The sequence below is a fragment of the Mesoplodon mirus genome (assembly GCF_964341445.2).
Source record: "Mesoplodon mirus genome assembly, chromosome: 11".
In the NCBI taxonomy this organism is placed as follows: Eukaryota; Metazoa; Chordata; class Mammalia; order Artiodactyla; family Ziphiidae; genus Mesoplodon; species Mesoplodon mirus.
The window spans coordinates 97,163,200-97,181,547 of record NC_138987.1 but is presented as its reverse complement, the minus strand read 5'-3'; the positions used below and the strand labels follow the sequence as shown (position 1 = coordinate 97,181,547).

General features: G+C 55.0%; 1 protein-coding gene across 6 annotated transcripts in view; it reads right to left on the bottom strand.

Moving 5' to 3' along the window:
• VWF (von Willebrand factor) overlaps positions 1–18,348 on the bottom strand; it is a 195,967-nt gene that overhangs the window by 82,363 nt on the left and 95,256 nt on the right. For 5 of the 6 annotated variants that reach the window (XM_082636932.1, XM_082636933.1, XM_082636931.1 and 2 more), the window contains 7 exons: positions 16,112–16,328; positions 14,650–14,772; positions 13,447–13,558; positions 12,572–12,618; positions 4,486–4,622; positions 3,927–4,065; positions 2,846–2,946 (listed from right to left, as the gene is read on the bottom strand). In XM_082636932.1, the coding sequence (XP_082493058.1) occupies positions 2,846–2,946; positions 3,927–4,065; positions 4,486–4,622; positions 12,572–12,618; positions 13,447–13,558; positions 14,650–14,772; positions 16,112–16,328 (876 nt within the window). Of the gene's footprint in view, positions 1–2,845; positions 2,947–3,926; positions 4,066–4,485; positions 4,623–12,571; positions 12,619–13,446; positions 13,559–14,649; positions 14,773–16,111; positions 16,329–16,440; positions 17,084–18,348 lie in introns of those variants that run through there. The other variant, XM_082636936.1, reaches the window with a different exon arrangement.

Genomic DNA, 18,348 nt, shown 5'->3' with positions numbered 1-18,348 from the left:
TCCTCGTTTGCTTGACAAATAGCAAGTGCTGGCAAGTCAGGCACCAGGCCTCCCCTCACCTCGCAATGAAAACATCAATCCTCCCCACCTAGCACTTCCTGCCCCTCCTCTGCTTTGTCTCTCTCTCTCTCTCTCTCTCTCTCTCTCTCTCTCTCTCTCTCGCCAAGATTTATCACCTTCTAACACGTGACACAATTTCCTTGTTGCTTCTGCTTACTGTCCATCTGCCCCCATTAGAATTTAAACTAAACGAAGCCAGGATTCTGGTCCGCTTTGTTTCACTGTTGGACCTCGGCCACCAGCTCGGTGAGTGGATGGTTGAACAGTGTCTGGACGGGTTCGTGAGTGAGCGAGGCTCTCCTCCGGACGCCAACACCCAAGGCCGGCCCCGGCGAAGCAGTGAAGCTGGGGAGGCGTCTGACCCCTCACCCCCGCCTCAGTGTCCGCTCTCTCCCCTCCTGGTTCTCCGGCCCTGAGTGCCTCAGGCTCCCCAAGTCACCTCCGGCACACCCGCCAGGTCTGCCGTCTCCACCCTCCTCCACTCCCTCTAAGCCTGTCTCCTTCCGTCCCTGGGGCTTGTCTCAGAGGTTGGCTCAGCAAGGGTTAGGGGGGTGCGCGTGCGTGCTCGTGGAGGCCAGGCCAGGCTGCCCTGCTCCCCGCCCGCAGTGCCTCAACTGTCCAAGATCAGGGACTTGGAGGACGCGCTTGCTATTTGCCATCTGAAATAGCAGTGTCACTTCCGACAGGATGAAAAGTGTCAGAGTCCCTTCTACCCCGCTTGGCCTGATGCCGAGCTGCGCCTGCATCACAGCCAGCAGGGCCCCGCTGCCTGGGCCTCGGGACCCGTGCCTCACCTCATCTGGCTGCTGACTCAGGGTGGGGGGGGCCCGCCCTGCCGCTCCCTGCCGTCCTAACCTCCAGCAGGGGTCTTCAGCTCGGCGGTCCCCACAAACCCCGGGGTCAGCATGGGGACACGTTCCCTCCACCCCATCCACAAACGCCCCCTTTCCTCCTCCAGCCGAAACACACAGCGCATTCCCCAGGCCCCGGGGTCGTCTGCCCCGTCCTGAGTCTTGACCAGGGAAGGCCTCTTCTCTTTAGCCAAATTGACCAAACGCAGCCCCAGAGATAACCCTGCATCTCATTCCCACAGAAACAAGTCCCCCTTCTGTCCTCAGAGGAGACAAATCAACCTGAGGCAGGGAGGTCAGCCACCCAAGACAAGACCAAGATATTATGTGCCTGCTGAAGGGGGGAGGGGCACCTGACAGATCAAGACCACCCTTTCGGTGTGGTGGGAGACGCCTGAGAGAGTGGGACGGCTACCAGGGGCACCTCCCTTGAAGACCAGGCTGCAGGAGACCCAAGTTTTTCCTGCTCCAGAAAAGATAGGATCTTTATTTCCCACTGTACTTGAGGGGTTGATAAGATCTCCAAAAACCTTCATGTTCTATAGCGTGTGGTCACAGTTTTATTTTTTATAAAAGAAAAACAAGGCGTTAATTTGGAACTTTCTCAGGGTCTTCAAAGACAAGAGAAAGAACATGACATCACAAGGATGGAGGACACCAGGATGTCATCGAGGACACCCCAGGCGACCATCACGGCATCGTACCGAGGGCCTATGGAACACGGGACCCCCGGAAGCAGGCGGGGACTCTCCAGGGATCCTAGTGTATTCAGGGCAGGGGTTCTCAAAGTGTGGACGTGGGACCCATGGCAGGGGGTGATCCCTGAGACCCTTTCAAAGGGTCCACGAGGCCAAAACTATTTTCATAATCATACAAAATGTTATTTGGCTTTTTCCCTCTCATTCCGTACAAGTGCGCAGTGGAGTTTTCCAGCGTCTGCATGACATGTAATATTGCAGAAGATTGAACGCAGAAGCCGATGAGACTCCAGCTGTCTTCCATTAAGCCAGCCATTAAAGAAATTTGCAGAAACATAAACAATGGTATTCTCACTACCTAATTTTGTTTTGGAAAACAGATTTTTTAATGTTTATATCAATGTGTAGTCGCTTTACTATTGTTATTTTTTAATGAATTAATAAATGTCTCTGATTTAATTTCTAATCTGGTAAATATCAACAACTATAACCTCTATAAAAGATCTCGGGGTTCTCCATAATTTTGAAGAGTGCAAAGGCATCTGAAGACCTAAAAGTGAGAAGCGCTGGTCTACTGGGGGTGACACTGCCCAGGGAGCTGATCGGGTGCGCAGTCCTGGGCGCATCTCCCAGCCCCCATGAGCCCTGCTTGCTTTGTTTATGTAATGGCAGTGACAATACCTTCCAGGGAAATTTCCAGAGGGAAAAAATGTATCTGGAAGCCCTGTGAAATACATGGCTCCCTCTCCAAGCATGACTCTAGGACCACAGAAAGCAGAGGAAGTGGCCCCTAGGCTGCAGAGGCCCCGGGACCAGGGGAGGGATTTGGTAGTTCCCAGGATAACCTTTTACAGGCAGTGGGTACACGACACAGGGTCTTGGCTGTGAGTCCCACTGTGGGCGCACCGCCCCGGGGAACACCCCGATTCCAGGCCTTGTTGCAGCCAGGAGCCTGGGCAGCAAACCAACTGCTTCCCCAGCCCTGCATGAGCCCACCCAGTCTGGACGCCCCTTGGGGTACCAGAGCCCAGCACCCGGGAACTCCCGGAGTGAACAAGGGGCATCCAGACAGCAAACACCAGCCTCTTACACACAGAGAGGCCTGTTCCTCACTCTGGGGGCGCAGGGCCGGGGGAGAAAGGAATTCCCCTCCCACCCTTGAGCGCTCCCCCAAGAGCACAACGGGGACTTTGTAAGGTCCGGCTGCAGGGTGGCCGTGCTCAGGAGGGCACCTACCTTCACCAGCAGCCTCCCGCGGCCGTCCCAGTCTATCTGCAGGTCCTCCCCGTAGCTGAGGTGCACGGAGGCCATCACGGTGTGCTGGATGCGGAGGTCTCCTGGAACCCAGCAAGGACGGGATTTAGGCTAAGATGGGGAGAGGGCAGGAGAGCGGCAGGCAGATGGATCGTAGGGAAAGATGGGGTATCTCACAAAGGACTGTAGCAATGAAAGCAGTGAGTTAGGGGGAAGCTGGGGATGTCCATGAGGCTTAAGGTGGGGGGGCGGTTCTCAGAGGCAAGGTGATCAGGGTGGGTGTAGTGCCAATCGGGTTCCCCCAGGAAGGCGCCTCCATATCTATCCCTGCTGTAGCCTGCTATTCCCTGTACTGCCACAAGAGGGCAGCAGAGGCTCCTGCATCCTTAGCTGAGGCAGGTGCCCTGAGCCTGGTTCCGTTTCCCATTGAACCCCTAACCCCTGAGCATTTCCTGGGCCCCTCTGCTGTTGCACATGCTTCCAGGCTAAGTTACTCAGTCCCCACGGCTGAGTGGTGCTCTGTGCACAGCTGAAACGGCAGTTTTCTCTGGGGAAGAGGTAGGAGGCATACCTCTTCCCCGGAGAGACACACAGCATTTAACACACATAGGCACCCTCAAGTTCACCATGTGCAAAGCCGGGATAATGGGGCATGGGCTGGCCAGTGGTCTTGAAGAAGAAGAAGAAGAGGGGAGGGGTCTGGGAGCCCCTCTGAGGGTGAAGGTTGGAAATAGGCTGTGCAAAATGGCACATAACAACCTGGCAAAGTCACTGAACAGGTAGATTTTCCTACAGGTCACGGGGTCATCTGGCTTTGCCCCGTGACATCTTGGGGTCTGACCCATCACCAGCCACCCCACCCCCACCCAGCCTCCTCTGCTCCTCCTCCTCCTCCAGGAAGCCTTCCTTTCTTGCAGGAGGCAGGCCAGGACACCCAGCCTGCCCTCCAAAGTTAGCTCTCCTGCACATTTGCGCAGAAGAGGTGGCAGTGAGCACTGCTGAGGGGGGCGGGGGTGCTGAGGGTGAGCTGGGCGGGGGTCCTGTGGGGGAGGAGGGCACCCACCTTGCAGGAGGGGGATCTGGACGTCCTGACCATCCATGGCAACGCCTCCCCCGTGCTTCAGCTTCACGACGTTGCTGTGCTGGCTGGGCAGGCGGACGGTGACCGAGCGGGTGCAGACCGCGTCGGGGTCGTCGGCACACTGCCAGGAGGGGCACGCCGAGGGACGTCACCAAACGCCCCCCCCAGCCCCGCGGCCCAGCCCCCGACCCATCCACTCGGGGAAAGCCCTCCACCCACGCAGCCCTTCTCGCACGGAACCACTCCCTGGTCCCAGAACCATCTCTGGGAAGGGCCCGGGGCTATGCCACAGAGAGGCCCAAAGCCCAGGCCTCCCCCCGCCTAGCGCCATTCTGCTCTGGTCCTTTATCAGGATTCTAGGCCTTGCTTGCCCTTGTTCCTTGGGCCTGTTGTTCCACAGGGGCTCAGGGTCCTCAGGGGAGCCCTGTGCGCCCTGTCTGTCCTCCCCTTTGCTCGGTTGTCCAGAGGAAGGATGCGCACACGGGGCCATCTTGCACCCCTCACCCCCACGGTTGCCCTGGGGCTGCCTGGCGAGGCTCACCTGGACAGTCTCTATGATGATGGAGAAGGAGTGGTCCTGGCAGTCCCGGGCCAGCAGGTACTGGCAGACCCCACTGAAGGTGAAGTGCCTGTCATCAAAGCTCTTGAAGTGGGATTGTCCTGTGATGAGACATTCCCCTGGGGGGACAGGGAAGGGGAGAGTGTGTGTCCCAGCGGGTCCCCTGGCGGGACACAGGGGAGGGGAGAGTGGGTGTCCCAGCGGGTGCCCTGGCGGGACACAGGGGAGGGGACAGTGGGTGTCCCAGCGGGTGCCCTGGCGGGACACAGGGGAGGGGACAGTGGGTGTCCCAGCAGGACACCTCCTGGGGATGCCCCTCACTGCAGTCTATAAAGGGGCTCCATGGGAGGACTCTATTCAGGCCCCACTCCTCTGGCCCTGAGAGGTCAGGGCCGGGTGGGTCAGTTCCATGCCTCAGGGGAGTGACAGCCACACCCAAGGAGTGGCAGAGCCAGACCAGAACCCGTGGCTCCGGCTTTATGCTCCAGCTTTGTGCTCTGGGTTCACCGTGGCCCCCAGCCCTTCCCCACGGCCGCTCCAGGTTCTGGCTCTGCTGGGGCCAAGGGCCTCGGGCCTGCAGAGGTCTTTCTCTGCACTGCCATTGTGGGCACTCCCCCCTCCACGAGGGCAAGAGGGCAGAAAGGCCGCCCAGAGTCGTGACGGGGGAAGGGGGAGCCCAGCAGTGCAGGGGCCAGGACCCAATCCTCACCCCCTCGCCAGCCGAGGGGCAGCCCTCAGGCCTCCTCCTGGGCAAATGCACGCTGTGACTTCAGCTGGGGCCAGTGGGGGCCCAGGACCCCATCTGCCCATGATCTCACTGCTGCCCGAGCCAGCTGACGCGTCTGGGGGTGGGTACGAGGACGCCCCGGCACCACCTTGCTGCTCGAACCCTCGACGCGCACCCACCCAACAGCTACTTCGTCCTCCCAGGCCCCAGTGCCGGCCCGTGGTGCTGGCCCAGTGCATCTCGGACCGCAGGTCGTCCGTGCTGGGGGAGGGGGGCTTTGCTAATGCCGCCAGTGACTCCCCACTGGCCCGACCCCAGCTCAGCCCACAGCGGACCCACTGAAGCCGAGGCCGGCATCTGGAACCCTCCCCAGCCTCCCTTTACCTGTTTCCTCTCCTCCTTGCCTTCTACTGTATAGAGAAAGCAAAGCAGACACACACCACAGCCGTTCCATAAAGTAGGGGCCCTCCTTCCCCTCCCCGTGCCCCCTGGCCCCCAAACAGCAGAGAATCATCCTCCAGGGCACCACTCTGCTCTGCACTCCTAGCTCCCCCTAGGAGGGTCCTACAGCCAGGCCCACTTGGACCCATCTCCAGGGGCTGATGCTGAGCCCAGTCACACAGTCAGGGGTCCCCAAAGGCCTGAGAGGGGTTCCAGCTGTCCACCTGTCAAAGACAAGCCCCATCGGCCCCCTGCCTGCCACCTCATGCCCAGATTTGCACTGAAAGACACAGCACGCATGCGGGGCGGGGGGGGGGGGCGGCCGGGGGGAGGGGCAGGACCAGCTTTGGGTCCAGGTGTGGCCCTGTCCTTGGTATGTGCTGGAAGGCAGGGGGAGGAGTAGCCCCAGGTTACAGTGAGTGTCCCTCTGCCTGGTCCCCAGAGCAACTAACCCCTTCTATGATGGCGTGGGCCAGGAGGGCACACTCAGCCCAGAGAAATCAGGAGAAAATAGGGAGGCCCCAGATCATCCTCACCAGCATCATCTTCTGTGATAAGAAGAAATATACATGTCTTTGTCCCTGATTCCTGATACAGAGCTTCTAGGGCCCTAGGAATGTCCTGGGTGAGAGGGGCATCTTTTGTTCTACTGAAGCCCCTCTTAGCAGGTCCCTCGAGAGCTTCAGGATGGGGACTGGTTACAGAAAGACCTAAGTATGATTAGAGGGTTGGGATTTCCAGTCCCATCCCCCAAACTCCAGGGAAGGGAGAGGGGCTGGAGATTGAGTTAATAATCAACCAGGCTTAGGGATTTCCCTGGCGGTCCAATGGTTGGGACTTCGCCTTCTAACGTGAGGGTGTGGGTTCAACCCTTGGTCGGGAAGCTAAGATCCCACATGCCTGGCAGCCATAAAAACAAAACATAAAACAGAAGCAACATTGTAACAAATTCAATAAAGACTTTTAAAATGGTCCTAATCAGGCTTCCCTGGTGGCACAGTGGTTGAGAGTCTGCCTGCCGATGCAGGGGACGCGGGTTCGTGCCCCGGTCCGGGAAGATCTCACATGCCACGGAGCGGCTGGACCCGTAAGCCATGGCTGCGGAGCCTGCGCGTCCGGAGCCTGTGCTCCGCAGCAGGAGAGGCCACAACAGTGAGAAGCCCACGTACCGCAAAAAAAAAAAAAATGGTCATCAAAAAAAATCTTAAAAAAAAAAAATCATCAGTCATGCTTATATAGTAAAACCTCCATAAAAACTCCTATTAAACAACAGAGTTGGGAGGGCTTCCAGGTTGGTGAACATATTTACATGTAGGACACCCCAACTCCACAGGGACAGAAGCTCCTGTGCTCAGCACCCTTCCAGAGCTCACCCTGTGTACATCTTCATCTGGCTGGTCATTTGTCTCCTTTATAATATTTTTTGTAATAAACCAGTAATAGTAAGTAAAGTGTTTGCCTGAGTTCTGTGAGCCATTCTAGCAATTATCACAGCTGGCATCAAAAGCAGGAGCCCTCCTTGGATGGAGCCCTTCACCTGCGGGGTCTGTGTTAATTCTGGGTAGTCAGGGTCAGAACTGAACGGAATTGTAGGACACCCGGGTGGTGTCCAGAAAGTCGAAGGACTGGTTGTTGTCGGGGGGAAACACACACACATGTGGTGTCAGAAGTGTGGTAGAAGCAGATCGTGCCTCCCCATTGCATTGCCCCACAAGAAGGGCACGAGTGAGGGGTCACTGTTTGTGGAAGTCCGAGCAGAACAGGCAATGACTTAGGGGCCAGGGTCATCCCGACTGATTATAGCCACGCTGGAATTCCAAATCCACGGGTGTCACAACAAAGTCTTTTTTAAGTGGCTATTTTGGGACTTCCCTGGTGGCGCAGTGGTTGAGAGTCCGCCTGCCGATGCAGGGGACACGGGTTTGTGCCCTGGTCTGGGAAGATCCCACATGCCGCGAAGCGGCTGGGCCCATGAGCCATGGCCGCTGAGCCTGCGCGTCCGGAGCCTGTGCTCCGCAACGGGAAACACCACAACAGTGAGAGGCCCGCGTACCAACAAAAAAAACAAAAAACAAAAAAAGGCTATTTTTCGGAAGCTACCATCATTCTACAAACAGAATGACACGGCCCTTTGTATCACATGTCTTGACCCCACTGCAGTGCGATGGGTGGGAATTCCTCCCCCAACCTCTCTTTGTTTTCTCAACAGCACTCTTATCTGAGTAAGAAATTAAACTTGCATTATCTCTGACAATGCTCAGGAAAAGAGGGGTCAATGAGAAAATATGCAAACATTGGAAAGCAAAACTTCTGGGTCAGAATCTAATCCTCTGATCTGATTTCCTGCTCTGACCTCCCCCGATGGGCGTTCTGGAGTTTCTCGGGAATCAGAAATCTAAATACTGTATTATATTTAGCTTATCTCCTTGGTACAATTGAGGGATGGGGCTGACCACACGGGAAACCCAGAAACACAGCTGAGTGAGGTGCTAGGGAGCCGTGGGCCCGGGGGCTGGAACAGGAGCCAGAAGAATGCGCCACACGGTGACACTCGCCCAAGCTCTGCCCAGAGGATGCCCAAGATATTCCCAGCCAGCTGGTCAGTAAAAGGCAGCCTGACAAGCCGCTGGCCACCACTGGACGCAGCAGGTGGGCAATAAAAGTTCGGTGAATGCACGCAAAGCAGGTGATTCTTAAAATAGCAAATAGCATAAAACCAAGAACAGCCAGAAGTTAAAGTAAGTCCACTACATGAATAAGAATCCTCCCTCATGGAAAAAAGGAGGAGAAAAAAAAGTCTCTCATTTGATGGAAACATGTTACCTCTTCTAAATAAGCCCCTCTGTTCACAGGAAAGGAGCCTCCATGGGGCTGTTCTGCTCAGCTCATTGGCTTCTACACTTTTCCATGCGGCTATAGAAAGGCCAGCCCACAGGCCTTCTTCAAAGCAACTCAGGCTTCCTCCCAGCATAAATGTTCACCAAAGCCTGCCTCTAAATCACATTAACATAATCTCAACCAAACATGCAAGACGCATTTCTAAGTGCTCTATGGGCACTACCTCATTTACTGCTCTCGTGAGGCTGGCATTATTATTCCCAGTTTACAGAAAAGAAAACTGAGGCACAGGGCTTCCCTGGTGGCGCAGTGGTTGAGAGTCCGCCTGCCAATGCAGGGGACACGGGTTCGTGCCCCGGTCCGGGAAGATCCCACATGCCATGGAGCGGCTGGGCCCGTGAGCCATGGCCGCTGAGCGTGCACATCCGGAGCCTGTGCTCCACAACGGGAGGGGCCACAACAGTGAGAGGCCCGCGTACCGAAAAAAAAAAAAAATGAGCAATGCCTTGCACCAAGGTCCTCCCTCCCGCTCCAGGCCAGGCAGGCGCATGGGCCTCCATGCCACCAAGCCCAGGGAAGGCTCAGGCTCTGTCTTGCCTCCTGCCCACACCCTGCTTTGCACCACCCCTCCCCATCCCCGGCTCCTCTGTGTCTCCATCCTTCTCTGACCCTGCTTAATGAAACAGCTGTGGCTGTGACGATGAAAACACCTAATGTTTACCGAGTACTTGCTGTGTGTCAAGTAACCACAGCTCTCATGGGATGAAGCTGCTGTTTTCATCCTATTTGACAGATGAGGAAACTGAGGCTGCAAGTGGTTAAGCAGTTTGCCAAAAGTCACCCAGTTAGTAAGCAGTGGAACTGGAGCTCCTACCAGGCTGAGTCCACAGCCCATTACGCTCCCAGCCCCAGGACCACGCTACCTTTCCACGTTCACAGGACTTGGGCCACGAATAAACTTCCCAGCTCCAGCAGAGTATCTTCCACACTCTTCCGTCAGGAGTTTGAAATTCTGTCACCAGAGCTTTATTTGTTTGAGGAACAGTCCCTATTAACAGGCACGCTCCTTCCTCATTGATCCCAACCAAACATTTATGATTCAGTGGAAACTAAACTAACAGAGCCCCAGGCACCTGGGGCTGCCCTAATCCTAACCAGAACAGAGGTGTGCCAGGAGCAGTGAAGGCCTAAGTATCATGTAACAGAAGCTCCAGCCCCTCTCCATGCAGACCGATGCTCTCCTCAGCGATTGTTTTCTCCCTCCCACTCCCAAACATGAGGTTCTCTGTGCTAGGTAGACTTTAAGGTCCCCCCCTCCATGGTCCCCACCTCCTGTATTCACATCTTGTGTGACGCCCTCACCTTGAAGGCAGGCTGGACATGTGGTCTTGTTTCTAGCAAATATAATGCAGCACAAGTGAAAGATGTCACCTTGGAGAGCAGGTGTTTAAAGGACTGTGGCTTCTGTCTTGGCTGCTCGGCCTCATCCTCTCTGAGGTCACTCACCCTAGAGGAAGCCAGCTGTCATGCCATGAGGCAGCCCCAAGGGGAGATCCACAAGGTGAGGGACCGAGGCCTGGCCACCATCCCACGAGGCCTGGCCATCATCCCTTGAGTGAGCTTCAGAGTGATTCCCTTCACTACAGAGGAACCTTCAGATGAGACCACAGCCCCAGTCAACAACTTGACTGCAATTTCATGAGAAATCCGGAACCAGAGGTACCCAGCTAAGCCACACGCAGATTCCAGACGTACAGAAACTTTGAGATAATAAATGTTTGTTGTTTGCTAAGTTTGGGGGCCCTTTGTTATACAGTAATAGACAACTAGTACACTCTCATCTTACTCCAGGGAATCAAAACCCAGATCTCTATTTCTAAGAATCACAATGTCAGCTCCTCCAGGGACTGCAGAGAAGCCCCAGCCTGCTCTTTGCTTTACTAGCAGAGCCAGACATATCCCCTTCCAGAACCTTCCCATCAGAAGCTCTGTCAGCAATCTTCACCCTGGGAGATAAGACAGACCCCTGCCAGCTGACTCATGGCAGGTGTAGAAATATGCTGTGTGCTACGGGTAGAAATGGACAGGGAGGCAAGGACCAACTAAGCTCCAGATCTAGAAAAAGAGGGTCAGGGCTTTGAACGTGCAGAGCAAGAGCTTATTGGTTGTGTTGGCACAATATCAAACCACTCAGTAGACCTCAGAGTTGGAACTAGCTCTCTTCCCATCAAGGCATCAAGAAAACTTCCTGCATCCTCAGCAAAGTTACCATCCGAATTTTGAATTGAAGACCAGGGGATTACATTGTCTACTCCAGACTAAGCATTCCATCATGTACACAGTGGGTTTTTAAATAATTGTTGGATGGATAGATGGATGGATGGATGGATGGATGGATGGATGATTACATGGTTGGACAGGTGATTGGATAGATGGATGGATGAATGGTTGGATGGATGGATGGAAGGAAGACCCTCCCTATAGAAAGTTGTTATTAAGAATTCCTAATCTAGTAGTCAATCTGACAGAACACAATAAGCTAAATTCCTAATTCCACCCACTGTACTTCATAGATTTTATACAACAAATGCTTATTATTTAGACATTAAAAGTTTTTTCACAGGTCCATTACATCGACCTCATGGCTTTCACATGACTCTTTAGGTCTTTCACAGGGTATGATTATGTTAAACTGGAGCACTGACACCACGTGCAAGAGCATCTTTTGTGCTTTGTGCTTCCTTCAAGCATTGCACAGAAGATAAACGGCTGGTTGGCCATCCCTGGGCCAGACTAATTGACTTAGTCCTGGGGCCCACCTTCCATCTAGTTTCCATCTAGTTCCAGAATTTTCCCAGTATAGTGAGCACTGGATAAGTCCTAAGTGACTCTAAAGCCACAGACCCCAAATAGGATCCCAGGTATGTAAGCTCAACACCCTGCCAGCCCACCAAAGCCAATGTGGTCTCTCGGGGCCAACAGGAGGGGAGCCTCTCATTTGGCTATTTGCCTTGCGGTCTTTTATTGCATTCCACAAACATGGGGATCCCCAAGGTAGTATCCAGCATTTGAATGAGGCTGAGATGGTCTTTAACCAAGCGTGGGGCCTCTCCAGGGTTCATGAACATGAACGAGGGCAAAGACCCGCCTGCAAAGGGATGGATTGAGCACTAGGAAGGAGAGTAAAGGGAAAGGCAAGACAGAAGTCAGGTGGTTGTGAGTTTGAATCTTGTCTCTGTCTCATAGCAGCTGTGTGACTTTGGGTGAGTTACTTAACCTCTCTGGATCTGTTTCCTCTGTTGTAAAATGAGAATAAATTGCACTTCCTTCATAGGTTGTGGTGATGATGTAATACATGTAAAGTACTGAACACCATGCCTAACACATAGCAAACATCACATGACTGACCAAAAGCGGAGAAGCATCAGGAGAAGAGCCAGGGTCATCGGGAAGGTGAGGCAAAGGGAGCTTTGAGTGGGCAAAATTTGCAGTAGATAGAATAGAGTTGGGGCTAAACAGGAGAAAGTAAAGGGCAGAAATTATAAGGAAACTTTTCCTAAATAGATTTTCCAGGGCAGGGACAGGGTAGGAGGGATCACTGAGTGACCTGGTTTTCCTAGCTCTTGGATGCTGCCAAGATCTTTGGATAAGGCATTCCAGAAAATTCCAGAAATTTCTCACTTCTAGCTTAAAGAATTACCAGGCCCTTCTTACTCTTAATTTTCCAAGGAATTTGCTTCATCTTTGTTTAGTCACCTGTGACCTTGCAGTTTTCACAGCACATTCAACCGTAATCCTTTGAGCAAACAGGTGAAGGGAAAAGGACAATGAAAGAGTTCCCAGGTGCAGTCTCCCCTTTCGGTTGCTGGGGGACCTCCCTCTGCTGGCCTGGGAGGAGAGGGTTAGCACAGCTGGTTCTGCACTGGAGCTGTGGTTGGGGGTTGCATCCAACCTGTGCAGAGACCACCTTTCCCTGCCTGGTCAGGTGGTCCTCCCAGTCTAGGAAGGGAGGCTGTACCTCTCCACTGGGAGGAGGGCAGAGGGGAGGGGAAGCTCACCTACCTGGACACTCCTCGTTGCTGCAGACCCACTGGCTGTTTCGGCAAATGCTGTTGGGGAGAGAAGCACGGGTTACAGGTGGGTCAGGCATCCCTGAATGGATTTAGAGAGTGCATTGCCCATCCCACAGCCCCAGGGGAGAGGTCTGAGAGAAGAAAGGCGCTCACGCCTGAGGGGGCTTCATGAGGCTGAAGGTATACAGGAAGGGGCTTTGGCCACAGAGGAATCATGGAGACAATGCCAAGGGGAAGAAACCCCAACAGACAGATAGAAGAGGGAAACCTCGGGGGTCTACCCAGGCACTAAGCAGTCAAATTCCGAACACACACACACACGCACACGCACACACGCACACATGCATACACACACACAGCTGGTAGAAGACCGGAGGAAGGGCGGGCTGCTGACAGGGGTAACACCCTGGCCCGTGCTGGGCAGCCCTTGAGACTCCTGGAAGACTGCCCAGTAGGGAAAGGTAGCCAGTGAAGAGGTCTGGAGGCGTTCTCCTCTCCCCGTTTGCAGGGGACAGACAGACCCAGCCCAGGGAACACCAGAGGAGCTTCTGGAGGAAACGGATCAAGCAAAGCAGGGGCAACAGGGAGAGAGAGTCACTTATTAAAGCATGGCTGGGGAGAAAGCTAGAGAAGTTGTCTGCATGTGAAGGGGCCTTCACCCCCCCCAGCCCCCCAACTCCAGGCCGCTCTGTATGTAATCCTTGCTACCCATCATCAGCCTCCACACCCTTCCCCAAACCACCCCCAGCCCAGGCCAGGTCCTGTTCTACCTGCCGCCGGTGCCCTTACTGCCCCTGCTGGCCCAGCTGCCCCTCCCACAGACCCGGGCAGCTCTCGCAGACCGCACTGCTGGGCCCCAATTACCAGGTGTTGCAGTCTCTCTTGAGAGAGGTGCCCGGAGGGTACCGCTTCCCAGCATGTACGCAGGAACACTCGGCACTTTCCACACAGCGGCCTTCATCAAGGAGCTGTCCCTCTGGGTCAAGGGGAACAAGGCAAAAAGACTCAGCCTTGGCATCATCATCACTCATCTCACAACCACAGAAGCCCCGGGGGTGACCATCAGCTCAGGGCTTCTCGCAGGAAGCTCAAAGGACTCGTTCTGCGATGCTGATCTTTCCCGGTTTGCAATGAGAGAGGGAGGAGGGCTATTTATCTCCACTCCAGTGATGAAGAAATGGGGGAAACAGGTTTGTTCAAAGGCCTTCCAGTAGGGAAGCCGTGAGTCTAGTCTGAAGGCTTCTTCCAGGAAGCTCAAAGAACCTGTGCTATGTTTATCTTTCACAATGATGCAGTGGGAGAGAGGGGGAAGATTATTAATCTCCATCCTATCCAATGAAGAAACGGAGGCAAGGATTTTGTTCAAGTTCCTCCAGTAGAGAAGTCGTGAGTCAAAACACGCAAGACTCACTCTCAGCACTTAGCCAGACCTTTTCACCAAAGCTCACAAGGTCTCTCCTGAGGAAGACTTCCTGATGCAAAGTTCTTTTTCAGCTGAGCTCACATGACAAACCTAGGAAACAGTTGAGACTATCTTTCTCCCAGACAATTCCCTGACACTTAACTGAGAAAACACTGCAGCTCAGATAGGGCCACGTGCTCCCCAGACAAAGTCACTCTTGGAGCCCAGACCATCCTTCTATTCCCCAGACACATGTGCTTTCATGGATACAGTACAACAGGAAAACATAAATTACAAATAAATACCAGCTAGATCCTCATCACTCCATAGAAAGACTTTTTTTTTTTTTTGGTACGTGGGCCTCTCCCGTTGCGGAGCACAGGCTCCGGACGTGCAGGCCCAGCGGCCATGGCTCACGGGCCCAGCCGCTCCGCGGCATGTGGGATCCTCCCGGACCGGGGCACGAACCCGTGTCCCCTGCATCGGCAGGCGGACTCCCAACCACTGCACCACCAGGGAAGCCCCATACAAAGACTTTTTAAAAATAAATCAAAGGCCTCTAATGTTGGCAACGGGGAACAAGCACAAGTGGCCTTCATCTGGCTTCCCCAAGCCAAGGGCACTGGCGAGGTCTCAGATTTGTAAATAAAGTGGGAAGTCATTACCAGGGCAGCTGCAGCCATCCACGCACTGCTTCTGACACACTTCGTTGATGTGCAGGCTCTGGCAGTTTCTGGGGCAGGGGGACACGCATGCCTTGTACTCCATGCCCGCGGGGCAGTCCGGTCCTGAAATGGAAAACTCAGGAGTCTGCCCGGAGCTGTTCCCTTCCAGGGCAGCATCTCACAAGCCACGTGGTGCTCAGAGCCCCTGTGCCCCCTGTGTCTGCCCCCCTCTGTCTTCAGGGACCCAGGGGCCATCTCCACCTCAGTGGCACCCCAGGGGCCAACGTCCCCGGCTCAAAATGCAAGGCCCCCAAGGCCAAGCAAGGGGTAAATGGTGTCCTCCATCCCATCCCTCCTCTGAGGGCTCCTCTTCCTCAAGAAATAGGGCTCAATCAGATGCCCCACCCAGCACTGGGCACTCAGCCTCACGGCCACGCCCCACACAAGGGATGTTCATTTCTATCTATGTCCACTGAGGCAGGACAGCCCTGGCGGCCGCATCACCTAAGCCTCCGTCCTCCCGCTGGACCCAGCCCCTCATGGACAAGGACAGCTCTCCTTTCTCCCTTCTCTTCACCTGCTGCTGCCTGACGCTCAGGCTGCAGGACCAGAAGGGCCAGAGCTTCCCAGCATCCCAAACCACTTCTCCTCCGAGATACCTCAGGCCTCTCCCCACCGTTCCTTCAAAGACCCAAAAAAACAGCCACCCCCCCTTCCAGAGGAGATCGCTGCTGCTAATAACCACCCTTCTCACACCCCACAGCAAAGATGAAGAGCTCTAATTTATAAGCTGAAAAACACAAACTGAAAGGCATGTGTGCAGTGTAAGTATTTGGGCTGCTCCACAGTCTGTGCCCCCTGTGATCTGTGGGAAGTCTCGGCGGGGACAGGAGGCTGCCTGCAAGGTGACTGGAGAAGCTCGTACTTAATCAGGATAATTTGGGGGTGGCGACAATGACAATGACTAGGGACCCATGAGATTAGAGGGAGAGGGGGAGGGATGGTGAGCACCCGCCGGAAGAGGGAAGGGATTAAATGAAAGGGAGGAACTTGATAAAAGCCTGCCAGGATCCCAAGATCACCCGGGGACACTTTGGCCACCGTCCTGCTCCCGGTCAGTTCAGACTTTAACTGCTGCGATTCCCCTCGGAGTCAGGGACGGGTTTTGAGTCCAGGGGATGGATTTGCTCACGGGCAAGCGAGGAAGATGGGGCGTGAGAACAGAGGCAGGAGAAGTGACGTGGGGGGTTTAAGGGGGGCCTTTCAAGCCTCCTCGAAGCCGTTAGGGAGGGGACTTGCTCTGTGACCAGGGGACAGAGCAGGAGCCGGGCGGGAACTGGTCCCCGGGATGTGGGTCCTGGCAGGCACTGGCTGGTTGGGGTGTGACAGCCGGAGGGCTTATGGAGTGACACCCAGACGGTCACCACTCACTCCCGCCGGCGGGGGTCCCATGCTGACTCACGGCAGGAGCTGTGGTCCGTCCAGCCATACAGCAGCATCCCCTGCTGGGCGCAGGCCCGGGCGTACTCCAGGAGCACAGGGCAGGGGCACAGCAGCCCCTGGGCACATGTGCACAGCATCCTCTCACACAGGGCCACGAAAGGCTCGGGGTCCACCAGGGGGTGGCAGCGGGCGAACACGGAGGCACTCTTCAGAAGCTGGCACTGCTCCCACAGGCCCTGCAGAAGGGAGAGGCCACCTCAGCGAGGGCGTCACCCACGCAGCCTGGCATCCCGACCTTGGCGCTTGGAGACCCACCCTGCCCGGAAACCCAAGCATGCTCGCTCACACCTAGTAGGTGCTTGTCAACATCTGTCAAACGAAACAGTCCAGTCAGTGGAACACTGTCGGACCCCTGCTTGGTGGGGCAGCCCGAGACCAGGGCGGCCTCCTAGACTGAACCCTGGAAATGCAGAGGCCGGGGCCCTGACCTCCACTGGAAGGCAGTGTCCTCTGCAGGGAAAGAGCAGAGGGACACTCATGAAAGGAGCTGAACTTGAAGTTCTCATGGAGGCCACGTGGCTCAGAGTCCAGGAAGGCCAGTCAGCATCTGCTCTGCACGCCCCGGTCACCTCCCCTCCCTGACCTTGGTTCCTCCACCAGAGATGAGGAGGTGCCACAAGGAGTTTTATAAAGTAGAGTTTCCCGGGCCTCATCCACAGAGATGTAAACTCGGTGTGTCAGGGATGCAGTTGAGCAAACCTTCCCCAGAGGATTCCTGGGACAAGACTGGACCAGTTCCCATCAGCAAAAACATGCCAGGACTCTATGATGTGTGCCAGGGCGCTGCCAGGCAAGGACTCTTCCTGGGTTTTATCACTTTGTTGCCAACCTCGACCCCATTACACAGGCAGGTTTGGAATGGTTCTCACTGACGACTCCTGGACACATTAGCACAAACCCCTCCCTATACACCGTATTTGTGAGCGTCTCTGCATTCTGTGTTTTGGTCATTTATTTATTTATTTATTTATTTATGGCTGCGTTGGATCTTCGTAACTGTGCACAGGCTTTCGCTAGTTGCGGCGAGCGGGGCTACTCTTCATTGCGGTGCGTGGGTTTCTCATTGCGGTGGCTTCTCTTGTTGCGGAGCACGGGCTCTAGGCGCGTGGGCTTCAGTAGTTGCGGCACATGGGCTCAGTAGTTGTGACAAGTGGGCTCAGTAGTTGTGGCACGTGGGCTTCAGTAGTTGTGGCATGTGGGCTCAGTAGTTGTGGCTCGTGGGCTCAGTAGTTGTGGCTCGAGGGCTCTAGAGCACAGGCTCAGCGGCCATGGCACATGGGCTTAGCTGCTCCATGGCATGTGGGATCTTCCCGGACCGGGGCACGAACCCGTGTCCCCTGCATTGGCAGGCGGACTCTCAATCACTGCACCACCGGGGAAGCCCTGTGCTTTTAGTAATTTAAATGCTCATCTTTTTCATGATGTAGTATCTCTGAAATTGGGTGCATCTTACAGTCGATACCACACTTTGTCTCAGGTTTAACACAACACAGTATTGTTGCTGTTAGTGATCCCCACTGGGTGCATAATTCCTTTCATGCATCGACATGCTCTGCAAATGAATGGAAGCCAACTGTCTGTGAAAGGACTTCAGCTAAAATGAAAGGAGTACAAGAGCATCTGAAGGAAGGGCTGAGCCCTGGAGGGTAAATCCGAGCAAATCGGCGTTCGTAAAGGGGACGGTAAAAAAAGGAAAGAAGTGACCAGTTTTGAGAAGAGGGAAATCCAATCTGCTCAAACTGTACAAGGGGTGGTCAGAGCGAAGCTGTGTAAACCAAGAGCCGGGAGCCAGGCCCGTGGCCTCTGGAGGAATAGAAATCTGACCCAGTGCTGCTCAACACCCAGAAGACCCACCTGGGGAAGCACCAGGGCCATGCTGCGGTCCTAGGGAAACCTGTGTCTTATCCCTGCCCAGCCTACACAATCTGCCATCAGAACCAGACCCCTGATCGCTGCAGGCCCTGGAGTGGACCCGGGGAGCTCCAGGGCCAGTTGGCCCAAGCAGTTGGGCATAGCTGTTTCCCTATGCACCTCAGAAAAGCAGCAGCCGCGTGGACTGCTGAATTGCAAAGCTGCTGCAGCAGGCAGGACTGTGGGCAGGACAGTTAGCAGCTCTGCATGTTGGGAGCCTGGCTGAGCGCAGCTCTCCCTCCCTCCACGACCCCACCCTTCTGAGCTACCTCCCTGCGTGGCCGA